This window comes from Dysidea avara, chromosome 2, assembly GCF_963678975.1.
Source record: "Dysidea avara chromosome 2, odDysAvar1.4, whole genome shotgun sequence".
NCBI classification, from domain to species: domain Eukaryota; kingdom Metazoa; phylum Porifera; class Demospongiae; order Dictyoceratida; family Dysideidae; genus Dysidea; species Dysidea avara.
In genome coordinates, this window is record NC_089273.1 from 11,033,847 (window position 1) to 11,053,733 (window position 19,887).

A 19,887-nucleotide genomic window follows, 5' to 3' on the forward strand; every position below is an offset into this window, starting at 1 on the left:
ACAGGGTGATTTGTTTGTAGCTGAACTCTCTACAGGGTGATCTGTTCATAGCTGAACTCCCTATAAGGTAACTTCTTCTAGCTAATCTCTCTACAGGGTGATTTGTTTGTAGCTGAATTCTGTATAGGTGATTTGTTTGCAGCTGAGCTCTTTACAGAATGGTTTCTTTGTAGCTGAACTCTCTACAAGGTAACTTCTTCTAGCTGATGTATCTACAGGGTCATTAGTTTGTAGCTGAATTCTCTACATGGTGGTTTCTTTGTAACTGAACTATCTATAAGGTGACATCTTCTAGCTGATCTTTCAACAGGGTGATTTGTTTGTAACTGAACTCTCTACAAGAAAACTTCTTCTAACTGATGTCTGAACAGGGTGAATTGTTTGTAGCTGAACTCTCTACAGGGTGATTTGTTTGTAGCTGATCTCTATACAGGTTACTTATTTCTAACTGATCTCTTGAATTCTGTTCAGGGTGACTGCTCTATTAGGATGACTGCTCTATTAGAGTATCTCGATCTCGCACTTGCTACACCAAGTTGGATTTCGTGTTATAACTCCGTGGCTTTAAGTCTGATTTTTCTACACCATTGAAGAGCCTTTCTAAGATGATAACTCCATCTGTACAGCGATTTTCAAAGCATTACCCCAAGTGGTTTATCTGGTAGGCGTGGCAAGCAAAATAATAATAATAATAATAATAAAAATTAGCTAATCTTGATTGCATAATTGTTACACACTGTTGATGTTTTCGCTGTATCTTCTTGGTTTTTAGCTCGATTTCTTTCAAACCACAAAAGGTTTGAGGTTCAATAGTTAACCTATTCACCCACCGATTTTCAGCTTCTTCCCATACGCGGTTTACCCTGTAGGCGTGACAACATATTGGTGTTATTTTTCGTGCATAATCGCTCATAACTCTTTGCCTGTTTATGGTATTCCAGCCAAAGTTGGTACAGAGATGTGCCTTTATACCCCCCTTCTGTGTGCCACATTTCAAGGCAATCGGATAACGCGTTCGCGTTTTATAGCAGTTTTTGTAAGTGTGCGAAAAGAGGAAGAAAAATAAGAAGAAAAAAAACGAAGAAACTAAGCCAATTTTTGAAGTCGCATATCTCAGGAATGCCTGAAGCGATTTCGCTCAAAGTTGGAATGTGGAGTACTGAAGTTGGAGGGAATGTACACAGCAAAATTTGTCTTGTTTCATCAAGGCAGCACAGAGCTACGGAGGTGCGAAAATTGCGTTTTCTTTCTTCCTGTCAATATACTCACAGGGTTGCGCGCCGGCTTCTTGGGCCGCACGACACACTACCGTGTGTCTTGATAATGGAGTTTAACTTGGTAAACAAGGTTAATGTTGGAAACCAATTGCGCAAAGGTGGGGGAGGGTAATACCATCAAGGAGTAGCTACAGCATTATAGGAACGGGCATCAGATAGAGTCTTGTGTTGACGCATGTGTGAAAGATCCAATGAAGAGCCATGTGGTTGGTGATAGTGTCTTTCTCCCCACCCGAGCCCTACCCCCTAGGTTAAGAAGACATAAACTTAAAAAAAAAATTTTAAGTGTGTAGGCTTTTTACTGTAAATGTGCACATCTCAGGGGAGGAAATGCACCTACACTTTTGAGTGTGTCTCCAGTGTGAGATATAGGAGTTCCTTATCGGCTTTTCCATCCCAGGATTAACTTGGGATGTGATAGTGCAGGGTTTCTTTAGGACCTATAGGTATGCTTTGAAAATTCCTGTTGCTTTAAAGTTAGTAAATCCTCAGGTATTTCACCTCCAAGCCTCATGCAATCAAGAGAGCCACTATTGTGGCTATACATCAAGTGGTCCTGTTAAAAAATCAAATAGAAGAATCCTGGGAACCCTGCACAACCTACCAAATCAACCACCATCAATAGACGGCGGTAGATAAAGGCAGCTGTAGTATGCTTTATCAGTAACTGGAAGCGGCTAATACTAAACAAGTATTTTAGGGTTAAACAAGCGACCAACATTAATATATATATATATGTGTGTAATAGTTGTAACACGGGCATGAGGCCTGAGGACAGAGGGCATACATATTAGGCAAAGCCCAAATGCCCCGTGTTACAGCTAATATGTGACACTTATTAGGCTGATAGTCTGTACAGGGCAGTCAATCACCGAAGCCAATACGAGTGCAGCCGCTGGATGTCTTTTATATGTACACCTAAAATTTTTGATAATGGGTCAGCAGCTAGTACGTTCTGGTTACGTTCGGTTATGATAAATGGACATATCCTAGAGATATCACGGAGAATTTCCGTTACATGAGTAATGCTTTAATCAGTGCTATTGAATTGTTTATGGGAAAACTACACAGTTCACTAAAGGCCTAGACAGGTAAGCTTGCTTGTAGAGTGGTTACTCCGTGCAGAGTGGTAGCTTCGTGATGGGGGCGTGTTCCTTATTCGAAAACGTGTGGAAATGATCAAATGAATAAGCTATAGTGCCAGTTCTCACCTTAGCCCAACATTTTTCAACTTGTAGGATGGCGAGGATAACAAAACGCTCTCCATCTGAGTGGTTTTCATGGCAAAATCCAAGTCGTGCATTCTAATCACGTGAGTATTAATCGGTGTGTGTACTAGATAAAGCACAGCCACGAGTTCTGTTTGGGAAAAATAGCACGAAAAGAGTGGGCGAGAGACAAATAAAGCACGAGGAGAAGCTGAGTGCTATTTTTTGTCTTGAGACCACTTTTTGAGTGCTATATTTCCTGTACAGCATGAGCAAAGGCAATGCTTTATCTGGTATAGGGAACTGTCAACTTGAGATACACACAAGACACATATGAAACTCACAGAGTAGTGTTATCATTGGTAGAATAGGCATTGAGCCTGTGTTTTGCCTGTGTTGCACTGTGCTGCTCCTGCATTAGTCGTTTTGTGAATCTAGTCTGTCTTCTCAACAAATAAAAGTTTTCGATTGTGGTACTTTATTAAGCATATTTTTCCATGATATTCCTAGGACTCATCCGTTTATGTGAACAAAACATAGTAAGAACGTTCACTGCTGCTGACTACAAGCAACCATCATCGAAATCTTCAAGTGTGTATAAATTAAATCCAGTGGTTCTTGTCTTACTGGTTGGGCTGACTGGTCAGCCAGTGCAGTATAAGCTATCAGCCTAGACTGGCTTTATTGATAGGTTGTACTGGCCAAGAGTGAGTGATCACTTATTCAAAACAGGTTATTAGCCTGCAAATAGGCCTGGCAGTTCTATAACTACCTGATATAGAACTGTGGGTCTATAAAGTGTTCTATAACTGCCCAATATAGAACACTTGTGCTTGTATGGCAAATAAAGAACATTTTTTTGCTTTGATCCTCCCACGCAGAGTTCTTTTTATATACATATATATGTATAATATGTATGTAAACAAGTATGCTGTTTGTCTTGTGATAAATAAATTTGTATTCCGCTTTTCTCCTTGTAATATTTACTATGTGGTGTTGTATTTACAGGGGTTTGTGTCACTACTACAGATTCTATAAGATCTACATCAGTTGTTGTTACTCCCTCCATTGGTAAGAATTTATTTTTGACCAGTACTACAAATATCAGTTAAATGCCATGTGCAGTTGTAATTTGCTTATCCGACATAAGTATAAGCACAGTGTATGCCCTATAGTCTTGGTTTCCCACAGTTAATTGCCATCTTTTGTGTATTTGGTAGATAATTTATTTGTGAGTGATGCAGCAGTGTGTTTTCTACTTATAGTTTTGTATTGTATGTAATATAATGTATTTTAGATAAACAATATAATATCCTGATGTAGTTGTATCATCAGCACAAGTGGAGGTATCTTCTACCATAGTTCCATCATCATCTGAGCCAGTACCATCATCATCAATGATGCCAATACCGTCATCATCAATGATGCCAATACCATCATCATCATTGGTGCCAATACCATCATCATCATCAGATCCAGTACCATCATCAACAATGGTGCCAATACCATCATCATCGTCAGAGCCAGTGCCATCATCATCAGTGGTGCCAATACCATCATCATCGTCAGAGCCAGTGCCATCATCATCAGTGGTGCCAATACCATCATCATCAGAGCCAGTACCATCATCAACAATGGTGCCAATACCATCATCATCATCGTCAGAGCCAGTACCATCATCATCAATAGTGCCAATACCATCATCATCATCAGAGCCAGTACCATCATCATCATTGGTGCCAATACCATCATCATCATCAGATCCAGTACCATCATCAACAATGGTGCCAATACCATCATCATCGTCAGAGCCAGTGCCATCATCATCAGTGGTGCCAATACCATCATCATCGTCAGAGCCAGTGCCATCATCATCAGTGGTGCCAATACCATCATCATCAGAGCCAGTACCATCATCAACAATGGTGCCAATACCATCATCATCATCGTCAGAGCCAGTACCATCATCATCAATAGTGCCAATACCATCATCATCATCAGAGCCAGTACCATCATCATCATTGGTGCCAATACCATCATCATTGTCATCATCAGATCCAGTACCATCATCATCAATGGTGCCAATACCATCGTCATCATTTTCAGAGCCAGTACCATCGTCAACATCAGGTACATATTACATCATCGTGAATTTATATGAACATGTACATGGTGTCACTTTTAATAAATACAGATTTGTATATGTACAAACTTACATTAACATGTGGTCGTGATATAAAGATGTAGTTGATAAAAGTCTCATTAAGCTTCTCAGCCCAGTATTCAAACCAGCAGTGATATTTAGAAACTGATAATTATGATAGCCTTCAAATGGAGGCAGACCACAATTGAAATCCAAACTTAAGGTGCTGGCTTCTTAGTGGCTGATATGCTGCAAAACCAATGCAGAAAATGTTTGTCCAACTGCATCAGGACATCTACCTGTACACCACTGATTCTTGTCGAGCCAGGTCCTTCACAATGCCAGAAATTGCCATTCAAGGTTGCCACACCACCTCCTTAAACCCACATATGCTGATAAATCAGTGTGTATGCATGGCTGTAAACAAAGCATTGTATTGTATGAACCGTTCTTTCTATTTCTATGTAATCAACACCATTTTATTTGTAATCAAAAAGGATTAAAATGGTGTCTAGGGGTTTACCCTGGCACAAAAACATGGGGCCACAACTCACCCGAAGCTATCGTTACACAAAATAAGCACGCAAAGCCCTTACATACCAATAGAAAATAGTTAATATCTCCTTCCTACTTTATCAGATATGTGTGAAATAAAGATGAAACGATTCCCATTCAATGGCGAGTGATGCCATATATAGCTCACGTGATTTAATTAATTAAATAACGAAAAATTAAATTTCCTTTTTTCATAGCTCCATAACAAGTAAGCCTCTGTTGTTGCAGTGGCAATTTAGACTTCCTTAAGTAGCCCAATGAATAAACTCTCTGTTGGTATAATTATGGCTTTAGGCTAATAGAGTTAGGCTAGTCTGGCTAGACAGGCCCATTTAAAATGATTTTGTGTGAATAACCACGTATTCCTTAAAGTTACATGTGGGTTTGAAGGGTTAAGAGAGTATAGAAATACACTGACTAGACAGTCTGTCATCAATACGTCTTAAGATTATGTGTGAAAGAATAAAACTTTTTAAAATACTTTTAATATTGCTATATTTTGCAAATTAATCTGTTTTATAATTCCCTCAAAATTTTTGCATTACTGAAAGAGAAGGTATTCATGGTATTGTAAATGTGTGACCATCTCAGTAAAAACCCGTCTAGTTCGCACAACTTTCGAATTTCTTTTTATTTTTGTAGCATTATCTGCATAGTCCAAGGAATGAAGTTTCAGTCGATTATGGTGAGTAGTTTTGGAATTACAGCGCTAGAAAGTAGGAAAAGCAAGGAATTGATTTGTGCAGTGACTATACGAAAAATAAACTACAGGCACTTACATTAGCAACCCTAACTTCCGTTTGGATTAGTTTACAAAGTTGGGATTTGGCTTACAGTGTTCACCATGGATTGGTAGTTCAGCCAAGGTATAGTTTTAGCTCTGCAGTCACTTGCACGTAGGCGTATTAAGGCGGTTTTATTGAAGAAACGGCCATAATTATGTTTACGTCTACCGCTTCATAAACAAATGCACGAGACATGCATACCATTGGATCTACAGAAATGGAACAAAGCTTTTCGAACTCCCCATGAGTAGGCAAATAAGATGGTACATAGGTTTAATTGATTTAACACTACCTTTCTTGAGTAATGGCTCAATTGAAACTTGCGTAAAATTTTCTTTGTAACACGTGTAATTTCACAATTTTTGTTATTTTTATTTCCTTTTTCTCAATACGCATGTTTGTGCAAACTAGACGGGTTTTCACTGAGATGGTCACATTTAGTAATACTTAGATTACGTATTATAAACCTTTAATAGCAAAAGAATGGCTAAATTGAATAACATAACTGAAAGTCATTAACTCATCACAGATCTAATAATACAATCTATAAATAAAGTGCGTAAACCTGTTAGTAACTTTCTCTAGCTTAGTTCAGACTGCATGTTATTCTAATTACATATCTCTCAACAGTTTCCACATCTTCATCAGTGTCAGTATCAATGACACCATCACCAACACCAGGTATGTACGTTTACTAGTATGTTATTTGCTGTGATCATTTCAATTGTATCATGATTTCCAAATTGTGTGATAGTTATATTGAAATTGTAGTATTTTTGAAGGGAATAACTGAGTCCCCAGTGGGATATAACATTATCTTGATTAACTATTCATCAGTTATGTTCCCTTGGTGCCAAAGTTTATAGTTGTTAGCCCAACAGCAAAATACATACTTTTTTCCATAGTTTCATCAAACACAGTGTATTCCAATTTTCATAGATATATTCAAATATTAGGTCACAAAAAGTTAATTATATGTTTCTGGTTCTCTTCCTGGTTATTTTTTGTTGAATGAATTCCACAATCACCATAATTATAATTTTTTTATATCTGTCGAAAGGTTTTCATGTCTTGTAAATACTCTTTTCTTATAAAGATGCACTGATACTTTGTTTTTTTTCCCCTATAATTTGATGTACTGCTACGGTACTGCCCAAGCGCAACATCGCACTCGCTTGCACACACAACTTTGCTCGAGATTTTTAAAAGAATCGCTAATTAAGGGGCGTGGCAACTGTTTTGCTCATGATTCTTGTGAACGAAACAGCTACCACATTGTCTCACAAGCGAAACAAGTGCTACGCCTCTTAATTAGTGATTTTTTAAAGATCTCAAGCAAATTTGTGTGTGCAAGTGAGTGCGACGTTGCACTTGGGCGGTACCGTATGTCATATGAGTGTACCATATTAAAAAAAGTTGCCAAAACAACAAGCCTGATTACCTGGTAAATTTTGGCAAATTGGTAGGACCAGAAACATAAAATTAGCTTTGCACGACCTTACAAGAAAATGTTTAATTTCTACTGATTTGATGGTTAAGAAAAACAATGTACATGCATAATGATATCTTTCTTTTGTTATAGACAACATCACTGTAAGCTTTGCTCAGAGAACTTACACTGTTGGTGAAAATGTTGGAGAGTTTACAGTTGAAATAGTATTGGGTAGATCATCCAGTGAACATATCACTGTAGAAGTGTTCAGTAGAAATGGAACAGCTATGGGTGGTAAGTGATAAAGGTTTACTAGTGCAAACAAAATTGGAGATATGAGTCTCCATTTAAGTAATGAAGGTATTACAAATGTAACCAAATCTTCAGAAACTGAACACGGTTGTGCAAGCTTAATTTTGCAGTAAAAATCATTGTTTATAATGGTTAAAATTCATATATGTGTATTATCAAAAAATTCCATAAATCACTTTAACCCTTAAACCTGCAGCTCTTTTATAAAACATAAGCACTGAAAATGCGTAATCCAGTAAACTGGATTGCATGCTTGCCTTGTAAAACTAAATTCTTTAACACGAATACTGTTGAAGTCTTCTAAAGCGGCAAACACTACCTTACTCACTGTTAAATGTTGGTTTAAATGGTCCCATACTCCATTGCATCCATCCAACCCAGAGATTCCCACTTCATTTTGAAAGAGCAAAAGAACTATATCCCTCCATCTTCCTTCTTCACATAAATATGTACAAAGGCTGTACTTTGCTTTCTGGTGATGGCAATTCAGTTGGATAAGCGTAGATATCACATGATTAAGTCAATGTCGGATGAGCACAATGACGATACGAAGGTGAAAGGACACAAAATGATTCAGCACGTCATAGTGGTTGAGTTCCTTGTTGAATGTTGAAAATTTATACACAGATAGATAGCTTGTTTTTTGCCAATTATCAGTTTTTCTAAGCGATCGGATGAATGCTTCATGAGATGCGCCTGTTTATAACCACCTATGTAAATTGGCAAAAGTATTGTGCGTTTTCAATTCGTTTTCAGGTTTAAGGGTTAATGCTTTTGTTCTTTGGGCTAACAGTAAAATGTGGGTAATCTTATTTGCCTATTGAAGAGAAGTTTGTGGAAATCTTCATAGGTTATGGGTGTTTGTTTGTACGGTCAGTGAATCATGTAACAGCACTCTCAGAGAGAGAGAGACATGCAATAATTGATAATACCACATGCAAGGCTAAAAGCAGACACTCTGACAAGAGAGAGGTGTTTTACAAAAAAAAGACACTTTCAACAGGAGGACAAATATGGTACAACACTAAATCTTCTGCTTCGATAGTCAAATGCATAGCTGATGACAGAGGATGTGATGGGGAAGGTAGTGTGTTAACATGGCTGCTGCAATGTCCAGTGACTCCCATGTTGTTCAGATTCATTCAACTAATAGTTCTGCCAACTCATGCATTATCATTACTGTTGCTTGCATCATGTCTACTACCATGATTTAACTACCATTCCCCCACCACCACACCCATACACTTAGTATTTAATAACAAGTCTATAAGTACTTACAGTATATAAAGGTGTATTCACCATTTCTTGTGGCTATAATTGTTTGGAATATCCAGTTGTCACCATACAAAGATTTACATCAACTGTCAGCACACCTTGTCTTATTATTGTGTTCACAAGCAACCTTTATAAAAGAGTATAGCCAGCAGTATTAGATATAATCACAAGTGCTAGTTATCAACTATTGTTATTTTGAAGCCCAGTTGGCAAAAGCATAGTTTATGAGTCAAGTCCGTAAATACATTTGGTCTCTACAAACCACTAATTTGTCAAAATAATATTTTCAAAGTGAAAGTGTCTTATCATATTTATAAAAGTGTACACTATCTGAATTAGCTGCAATACTGTATCTTGCAAATACAGATAAATTGTTTGAAAGTCACTACTTAATATTTTGGTTTTAACAATGTTTAGGGTTAATTGGAGATTTCGTGTTCACTCGTGCAAGCGTCACGTTTGCTCCTGGTACAATGATTGCAACATTCACAGTTGACATCACTGATGATAGCATGGTAGAACCTAATGAGAATTTCATTATCAACATTGATCAGTCCTCACTACCTGATGGAGTTGTTGTAGTAGATCCTAGTCAAGTAACAGTGACCATTGTGGATAATGATGGTGAGTGTGCATGTATAACACCTCTTGTGTATGCAGTACATGCAATTCAAGTAATTATTCCTAATCTAAAATTGCTATACACAGTAAATTTGTCTTGAGAATGTTGCATATGCCAATTGTGTTCGCATAATTTTGAACATGGTAGGTGAAAAGCATTAAGCATTATACTAGCAATATTCAGGTGTTTTAACAAAAATATATACAATGCTTGTGCAAAAAAAGATCACACTACACATTATTACTGCATATCGTAGTATTATTACCGTGTTCCCTCGAATATCTGTCCCTCTTGGGACCAAGACATACGCATTTACATTACCATTTTGTTTCTTGTGCAATGATTAACAAATCAATTTAAGTATAATTACTTCTTCACAGAATTTATTTCTACCAGTGCACTCCCCACAAGTAGTAGCACTCCAGTTGAACCAACTTCAGTTCCTACAACATCAACAAGTTAGCTAATATATTGTCTAATTGTGTATACAATAGTAATGCAGTTATTGCAGGAATAAGATACACAAGTACATAAAAGATTTGTGTAATCTATTGTAGATTATTGTATTTTAGCTTTACTGTTTTTACAGTAGATGATTTTTAAAAATACGGTAATGCCATATTAGGTATAACAGTTGATTGATAACTTCATCATTTTATTTTGAGTCTCATAAATCATATCCCTAACACACTTTTAATGATTTATATATTGTTGTGTTTTATGCATTTTTTTCAAAATGGCATAAATACTGAAATTTAGAATTTAGAAACTGATATATACCGTCTAGCTTAATGGCTATCATGTAGTTGTGTATGTAACTAAATTAAAAGTCTGTGTAATTGCCATAAAAAATAATTAGCTGAATACACAGTATCAGTTGTCATACATACAAAAATTCTGATTGGGACTCACATGAAAATCAACCAGCCAGATTATTTCAAATTTTTGTGAAGTATCTGATTAACATTTTTACATGATACCACAAGCAAATGATATCGCGAGCAAAAAGAATTGTAACTGACAATTCTCTTGCTGTCTATTGTACTCCATTGTGCTACAGTATATGTTACATAGTCACTAATTAAGTTATTTTTTAACATGTAAACCAGTGTATAATACTCTATGACGTGTGTTCACTGGAGTCTTCTGACTGTATGTTGGTTACAATTTATCACAAATTTGAGCGTCATAGATAATGTTTTTATCTGAACATGCCGCAGCTATCAATTACTGACTCGAAAGTGAAGTGGCAGTGAAGTGGCGATTACGCTTCACTTTTAGCTATATTCAGTCCATTACATAGCACTACAAATAAAGAACAATAGGGGAAGCATCTCTGCAATCAATCCAGTCACCACAAAAAAAATTTGGACAATTCTTGTGCCCCAACTATCGATTACTGACTCGGAAAGTGGTCATTAGGTTTTGCAATCAGCTATGTTCAGCAGCGTAGAACAGTAGAAGCCACCATGGAAAATACAGACGATTCCAGTTTACAAAGATGAGGAAGCCATTGCGCTAGCTACCACGAATTGACACCTTTGGCTGTCAGCAAAAAGAAATGGAACACAAAGGAGGACAAAGTTAAGTCCATGATGTATACATTGTGGTTTGCCAAAAGGCACGTCTCAGGATGAAGCAACATTGAACAGTGGGAAAATCAAGCCTGTAGCCTTAGCCCTAATCGAGTTGCACTTGTCTGACAGCATCAGTCAGTCAGTCAGTAAAAAATTCCACTGAATATTTTTATTTCATAGCAACTTTTTGAAGGCATTTCAGGTCATACTGAAGGCACTTTTGGGCTTGGTTACACTTAAAAAATGCTACCAAGGTGCCATGAAGGTATTGTGAGGCTGGGTTTAGAGTGATATTTTTGTCCAGAAAAGTCTAAACCTTCATTATCCCTAGTATATGTAGTACTGTATGATATTTTGCTGATAACTGAAAGATCATACATGCTTATATTATCTCCTTCTTTAGCTCCACCAGTGGAGTCTACGTCATCATCGTCACCAGGTAAAGGATGATAATTTCTCACTTTGAAAGATGTGAAACTTTATGAACAACTATGAGAATTTAAATAATCAAAATGCTTTAATAAGCCAGCCACCATTCTACGGTGTTTATCTCAATAGAAATGTCATTTAGGAGCAAAACGTTTACTTTAGAATTCTGATGTATGCCTTTGTACAAGGCAAGAATTATGATTTATTTTTAAAAATGTCATCATACCATTAAACTACCTCAGTGCTTAGTATAATCTCATCGTTTAATATTTTTGTATGTGATTAATTAACTGAAATGCTATGCAATTTACAACAAAGACTTAATTATTTTATTGCTTATTCACAGCAATTACAGCTACTAGTATAGTTCCTACAAGTAGTTCAATTGAACCAACTTCAGTGATTACTACTATAATTGGTAAGTTCATGTGTTGTCTTTCTGTGTGTACAGTAAGTGAAACTTACAATATCCCATTACAATAATATGTACAATAAAATCTGCTCAATTTTTATGTAATACAGTAGTGCATAACTCGTGTTCCTTGCAAATTCAAATTGTGATCGTTGCTGTAATATGCAGCATTATATACTTGTAAACATTTCTATAATTGTTTATAATTTTATGCGTGTATGATACGACTATATATATGCTGTATCACTCCACAGATCCTACATCTTCATCAGAACTACCTCCTATAAGCTCACCGACACCAATCGAAACACCAGGTAAAGTTAGCTTAAAGTGTTTTTACTTATGAAAATCGGTGAAGTGATTTGAAAGCAAACAAAATGTACAGAGCACAGAAGCAGATGTTATATTGTCAGAGTTACATAACATGGGCAAGATTAATGCCACATACCATTTTAAGCAATCAGGCCAAAACTGTATTGAGGATATTCAGCAATTTATTTGTTTAAGCTCAATAGAATTTGACCCATCATTATGCATTCATCCTCAAAAAATGTATGTGACCGGATGTGCAAGAATCCCATATGCTCGCGCATGCCTAATTTTACAGTAGAATGCAATAAACACAATGGGTTGAGTATTTGTAAAATCATAAAAAATCAGTAAATTTTGAGCGCTTGTTTCACAATGAAAAAAAGTGAAAATACTAACAACCTTGGTAGCATCGTGATATCCCCAAAGCAAGAGGAATTCCAAATTCTTTGTTTCACGTCAGTACTACCAAGGAGATGGAAGTTATGAGTGTTAGTCTGTCTTGTGTTGGATGAGTGGTTCACTATTTTTTTTCTTATGTTTTTGCCTTCACCCTGGTTGTAGGAATGGCCTGGAAGACAAAACTTACCCAGCAATGGACTTGCATATTCATGGAGAACCCGATGGTCTAAATTACATCTTGGTAGAGGACTTAGGGGCGGATCCAGACTTTTAAAAAGGGGGGTTCCACTTTGAAATTGCAACTTTAGCCTAGCTGTATAAGTTGAAGACCACAAAAAAAAAGGTCATCACCTGCTGACAATAGGTGCCACCTCACCAACTATATTTCCTTCCTTATTTATAACTAGATATAGTTTGCTACACTGCTCCTGAAAAGACTACTGTGACTGCTCTATTAGAGTATCTCGATTTGACTGCTCTATTAGAGTATCTCGAGTGAGAGAGGCTTTTCAAAAGAGGGGTTCCATGGAACCCTTGGAACCCCCCCTGGATCCGCCCCTGGGACTGCATTCATAAGTTATAATCATTTAATCAAGCATCTGTAGTTTATTTTCCATATTGTCACTGTTTAAATCGACTTTTCTGTTGTTGCTACTTTGTAGAACTTTAACTTCGAAAGTTATTGGCTTCTAGAGCTGAAATTATAGTTGACCATCCCTTTGGTTACCTACATGTAGATAAAGAAAATGTAATAAAATGGAATTTGAAAACTATGCTAGCATAATTATAGGGTTCTTGCGGATTTGGTCACACATTTTGGTCAATACAAAGAAAACTCCAAGTTGTTAAGGTTACTATATATAGGAAAATGTGCCAAAAATAATACAGATATTTTAATTGTAAGCCTTCATGAAAAACCATGTTTCAATCCGTCTCTAACCACTGTGCAATACAGCTTACATTATATAGGATAAGTGCTATTATATTTGTCTAAGTTATGGGGGATGGAGTTTCTAAGTCAGCATAATTATACTATAGTATATAAAAAAGGCTGTAGCTTTTTAAGATGAAATTTTGCTGTAGATTCCTTCATCCTCAGTGAATATTGTGATTGTCTTTACCATAACCCATATCTATGTACATGATCATTAATAAACCACAGTTTTGGATTGCAATAACTTTTAATAACTACGAATTAACAGATATTGCATATTCTATTTTCATACAGCTGATTTGTTGATTACAACACAGCCAATGGATCAGGCTGTTGATATTGGGGGCAATGTTGCTATAACTTGTGAAGCTGGTGGGGGCGCCAATCCTCTCAGTTATATATGGCTGTTCAATGATAACGAACTGTTGGCTGATCCTGGACATATATCAGGTGTTGATACAACAACACTGATGATAACAAATGTCACAGTTCAAGATGGTGGTAGTTATAGTTGTAGGGTAATTGATAGTGATAATAACAATGTCACCTCTGATGAAGCAACCTTATTTAGTAAGTGACTAAAGATATATGCATTGAACTGAAAACACAATCATGTACCAAGCTGTAGTAATGTATATTGAAGTTTTATGCTATCTACGTATATGTGACTGTTGATGTGACTATCACGGGTTTTTGCTCAGCCATTAACTTATAAGGAAAATCTCTGATTTGTTATTAAACACATTGTAACTACTAGCCAAAGAGGGAGTTTCGCATACAACTGTAGTTTGGTATACAATTTTGCAACTTGTTTCAGTCTTTGTTATTGCATGTATCCCTAAAATTAATATTTTAGACATTTATTAACCTCACTTTAATCAACAATGAGCAATTTTAGCCTGATTAGTTTGCTACACTAAATAGTTTCTCTGTGCAAAACCACATTCTTACCAATCTGTTGTGTATACACATATGTACGTGTAGTACCGTATTTCTATAAATATAAGCTGCGAGAAATTTTCACGAGTTAAATTTTCGTGTTAAAATTTTTTCACCGGTGTCCTCAAGCGACGAAAATTTTTTAGCAATGAATTATGTAGCTTTATTAATTCGTTAAATTTATACTGTCCTTTTTGTATATAGTAGAGGCAGAATAACAAGCAGTGAATCCATGGAGGCTGCACCCTGAGAGTTGTCCGCCGGTCATAAACTCAAGCCAAGTGGACTGGAATTGCTGTAGCTAGAAGCTCATTCCATGCAATTTACATATTCATATATATATAATGGGTCCTGTAGTAGCTGTGTATCATATGGCATGGCATCATTGCCAATGCTATCGCTGGTGGCGAAATCCCCAGGTGAGGACCCAGCGGCAGCTCTCTCCTGGGATGCAGGAGGCCATTCTTGTTTTATTAGAATGCTGCAGCAAAGACATACTCTTGAAACGCCAACGGCCAAGCTTTGATCCAGGTGGCCAGAAAGCAGTTAACCGAATTTATTCAGCTTCTCTAATATTACGTTGGTAAAAAAGTTTCGTGTAATTAATTTTCGTCAGCTGCTAGCTTCGACAAAAATATTTTTAATGGTTTATAAATATAGAAATACAGTAATGACAGTAGATTTTCATTATCATGTACACAGTTGTAAATTTTATTGTATGTTTCATTGTGCAGTTAATCCATCCATCATCACCCATCCAATGTCACAGTTAACACAAGATGGGGGTAGTATCACTTTTACTTGCCTTGCAGTAGGTTTCCCTTCTCCATCCTACAACTGGTCTACTCCAAGTACCACCACTGATCTTATGACCAGTAGTATTGTGTTCACAGCATCATATAACAGTTATGGTGACTACACTTGTGCTGCTGGTTCTAATGGTGTAGTTGTTATATCTGACATAGCAGTACTAACAGGTATGTATTTATAATTTGATACATGTAATGTGTTTAAATAGAAAAGGTAGTATATAAATAAAACTCCAGGTTTTGTATTGGTTATTTTACATAATTATAATGACCACAAAATTTGACCCATTTTTTTTGGACTTTGAAGCTTCATAACTTTTTGATCATAGCATATAATCGCCTAAAAATTTCCATGAGTGTAGCTAGCTACAGTATCTGGCTACATTTTGATTCTAAGAACAAGTTAATCAGTAGAAACAGTCAAGTGTTACATCATTTTGTTTGCTGGTACGTGAAATGTGTGGAAAAGGTACGTTTTCGCAAATCTGGTCACATATTATTTTAGGGACCTAAGGAATGGTACAGGCCCGCAGCCAGGGATTTTGAAAGGGGGGTTCTTTTTGACCAAAAGTGAATATTGTGACTGTTCTATTAGAGTGTTTGACTGCTCTATTAGAGTATCTCGATCTTGCATTGCATTTAATCCATGCAATGAATGAGTTACTCGAAGCGCTTAATTTAGTTTCTTATTAGTGGTATCTAGTAAACTGTAGCTAATGGACTTTTGCTCCTGAAAATTTGGACTTGTATACCAAAAATTGTGGACCTTTTTTCCAAGAGGGCGGTTCTTCCGAACCCCCCCTGGCTACGGGCCTGTGGTACCATTGAAGGCAAAGTCCAAGGTGATAATTGTACCATTCCAAAAAGTGCAGATACCTGGAAGTGCACAATAACTGCTTTAATTATACTATGGCTAATGTGGCACTGGTCACTGTCCATAATAGTGGTTTTCTGATCAAATTAGCATTTACTTCAGAGGCGGAGGAGACACTTTTTTAGGGTGGGGATGGGGTTTGCAGGGTATGATATGCCTTAGTGTACAAAGCAGTGAAGCATGTCAATATACGAAATCAGGGGGCAGGAAATTTTAATAATTAGAATCACTGGAATTGATTCTGAGAGTGATTTTAGCGGATTATCAGAATACTATCAATATTAGCTTGACTGTTCTATTAGGTGACTGCTCTATTAGAGTATCTTATCTTGGTGGGGACCTTGCAGGAGGACTATTACACAATACAACTTTGCATTAGTGGTGCTCAGCATCCTCAGTAAAAAGGCTGGGGGTGCTCTCAGCACTGTCTCTTTCACTGTATATGATTTGTTACACATAGTATGCTTTGAAGTTTGTATTTAATGAGGCAAATAATACCATATCTAGCAACTAGATATTGTGTGCACATTCTATGACTTGGTAATTCTACGTTCATGGTAGTTAGAAATGTGTTTTTGATTTGCTGGAATAATTTTTTAGGTCTGTATAGAAAAGAAGAAATGTGAGTAAAAAGAAACCTCAAAGTCAGCCATAGGCTGGTTTTGGAGCCTTGCATAGTACAAACTGAAGTGAAATCCACCCAAAAACAGCAAAGTTGTGAAAAAAAATACTGGGTGAAAATAGTAGAGAAATCAAAGGTGCAGTCAAGAAATGGCTGCAATCATGTTAAATGTGCGAAAACCCGACACAATCACAAATTAATTTTTTTAGAATTCTTGTTAATTGATGTAATTAGCCAAGTGTATATACCCTCTGGCAAAGTTTCAGCCTCATATGCCAATAACTTTGGAAGGTACAGCCCAACAAAATAGCAACAACAGAAAAATCAATTTGAACAGCAAGTATTATAGGGAAAATTAATTGCAGACGCTTACAAAAACGGTTGTAACGTACTGGAATAACACAATTTCCATAATCAAAAAAATACATAAATGATTTTGTATTACACATGGCTTGGAAATTTAGTTGTTTCTCATTTCTGTGTGCATGTTTTGACTTGTGAATGTCTTCTCTTTCTGTTCTTTAGTTTCACCACAAGGCAGTGTTTTTATACTACCATCTGAAGACATCATGGCTGCCATAAACTCCACAGTGACCTTGTCATGTATAGCTAGAGGAGGTCCCAACAATGTTGTTGAATGGAGGAAAGATGGAGTGGTCATCAGTGGAGCTAATGATCTTTTGTTATCAATTCCAATAATGACTAGTTCTGATGGTGGAGTGTATCAGTGTACAGTTAGCAATGCTGCTGGAAGTGGTTCTGCTTCTACTACAGTTGTTGGTAAGTATGTAGCACCGAGCTGGAACGTTACTTTTGTTATCATTTGAGTGAAATGATACATGTACAGGGCTGTGGTGTATCATCCAAATTTGGTGAAACTACAATATGTGACTGGGCTCCGAAAATATGGCATGTGGGCACATGATTTTTGCCTCACTTCCATCACTCAAAACTTTTTATATCCAATGCAAATTTTAGCTCTTAGGAAGCGTTTAACTGGCTTTATGATGCAAGTTACAGAATGCAAACATTTTGTTCCAATACTGAGATATGGCCCATAGTGGAAAGGGGTGTAGTTTGTGTCCACATGCCCTATTTTCACAGGCCCGGTCACATATGATATTACCATGGTATTTGGCACTAATGATTAACAGAAAATTTTGTGCTAATAATATGTCTAGAATGGCAAGTTATAATAACTGGAACCGGAATCAGGAATGGGACGGAACGATCACTTTGATAACTCCACTATCAAGCACACTAGTTGTATGAAGGTAAGTTTTTGGTGAGTTCAGGCGAGCTAGGGTTGGAGCGAGCGTCCCGGCAAAGCCGGGCCAACCCTAGCTTGCCCTGAACCACCAAAAACTTACCTACATACAGACAGTAAAAGGCATTATTGTGCTTAACAGGCAAACCTCAGGTTAGGTTGGGATCAGGTTCAGCTTTGGTTTCTTCTTCACCTGGTTTAGTCGTTTTGTTCTGTTCCATTTCTAATTCCGGTTCCAGTTATTATAACTTGCCATCTAGAATGGGTAGCATCACATAATTCCGTTAAGGAAAAAGGATGGCAAATCAGATACTTATTTCATAAAATTGATATACTGTAAAGAATAGTCAAATACTGTAATATAGCAGTCAATACTATAAAAGCATATGTTGATGTTTAATTATCAACTAAGGTTCACTATGATATTTGATAATTTTTATATATTTTCAATGCTGCTCATCCCATGTATAATTTGTGAATGAACAATGTTGTACATATGTTACTGGATTTTAAAAAACCGATCCAAATCACACATCAGTCAAACACCACCAGTGGATAGCTATACTATCAGTCTGTTGGGTTTGACCCTCAGCATTACTTAAACTGTTTTTAACAGACGACTTTTCTGGGTGGTGTGGCTTGCTCGAATGGTAGTTTCTCTAGCCTTGTAAAGGACCTGGTTTTCACAAGAATTAATGGTGCACAGGTGGATGGGCTCATATGGGTGGACAGACATTTTCTGTGTGGTTTATGATGCATATCAGCTACTAAGGAACCAGCACAGCCCTGAAATCTTATGTATGGACTCAATTATGGCATATCTCCATTTTGAATTTTAACCTCTTGCCCACTGCTCCACCCCCAACATACCACCCCTTTGTGAGCACTCATGATACTACTTCAACAGCTCAGATTTTCTATCTTATTTGGTGGGGAAACTCTGCAAGCAGCTACAAGTACTGGAATTGGTTTGAAATTTAATAAATGGTGTAAATTTCATACAGATACTCACTTCCCTTGACAAGTTATAATGGTTTAAAATCTTTTGAACCATTCATCTCAAAACTTCTAATGTGCAATTTAGATTGGTTTTCCAAAATCTAATCACATATAAAAGCATTATAATTTTATTTCAGAAACTATTGATATAGCTAATGTAATTCTACTGTCACCTTTTGTTAATGGTTTATGCATAACAATACTCATTCATTTATAGTTATAGTGCCAACGTTGTGCTTTGGTGAAGCTAGTCAGGCTATTGCAGAAGACGAAGGATCCATTATTTTTACCTTAACCCTCAGCATGCCACTTCTAATGGATATAAACATTACAGTAATTACCACTGATGGAACAGCAACAGGTATGTTAGTGTATATGTGATTGAATCTGTGAGGTTAGCTCAAATAATAGTACTGCTAGCTAATTGTGTTTTTAAAATGTTCAATTCATATATTGTACAAAATTTGCTATATATTTTTGCTAAAATGATACAGGAGGAGATGACTACATCACAGGACCTTATAGTCTAACACTGGAAAGTGGTTCAGCCAGTGTTAGTGGTCAAGTTAGAATAATTGATGATGATTTGTGTGATGCTCCAGAAACCTTTACCCTGACTATTGATAGCTCTTCATTACCTAGTGACGTCACAGTACCACGTGACTGTCAACAAGTTATTACAATTATTGATAATCGTAAGTGTTG

The 19,887-nt window shown here is 36.7% G+C and overlaps 1 protein-coding gene across 4 annotated transcripts in view; it reads left to right on the forward strand.

Annotated features, from left to right (window-relative positions):
* The window catches only part of LOC136246606 (uncharacterized), a 102,436-nt gene that overhangs the window by 35,981 nt on the left and 46,568 nt on the right, over window positions 1-19,887 (forward strand). For 2 of the 4 annotated variants that reach the window (XM_066038128.1, XM_066038131.1), the window contains 14 exons: window positions 3,494-3,556; window positions 3,809-4,615; window positions 6,599-6,649; window positions 7,551-7,694; window positions 9,405-9,611; window positions 9,990-10,067; window positions 11,590-11,625; window positions 11,962-12,033; window positions 12,282-12,341; window positions 13,967-14,242; window positions 15,346-15,588; window positions 17,442-17,696; window positions 19,400-19,543; window positions 19,677-19,877. In XM_066038128.1, the coding sequence (XP_065894200.1) occupies window positions 3,494-3,556; window positions 3,809-4,615; window positions 6,599-6,649; window positions 7,551-7,694; window positions 9,405-9,611; window positions 9,990-10,067; window positions 11,590-11,625; window positions 11,962-12,033; window positions 12,282-12,341; window positions 13,967-14,242; window positions 15,346-15,588; window positions 17,442-17,696; window positions 19,400-19,543; window positions 19,677-19,877 (2,637 nt within the window). The remainder of the gene's footprint in view (window positions 1-3,493; window positions 3,557-3,808; window positions 4,616-6,598; window positions 6,650-7,550; window positions 7,695-9,404; window positions 9,612-9,989; window positions 10,068-11,589; window positions 11,626-11,961; window positions 12,034-12,281; window positions 12,342-13,966; window positions 14,243-15,345; window positions 15,589-17,441; window positions 17,697-19,399; window positions 19,544-19,676; window positions 19,878-19,887) is intronic. The other 2 variants (XM_066038130.1, XM_066038129.1) reach the window with 2 other exon arrangements.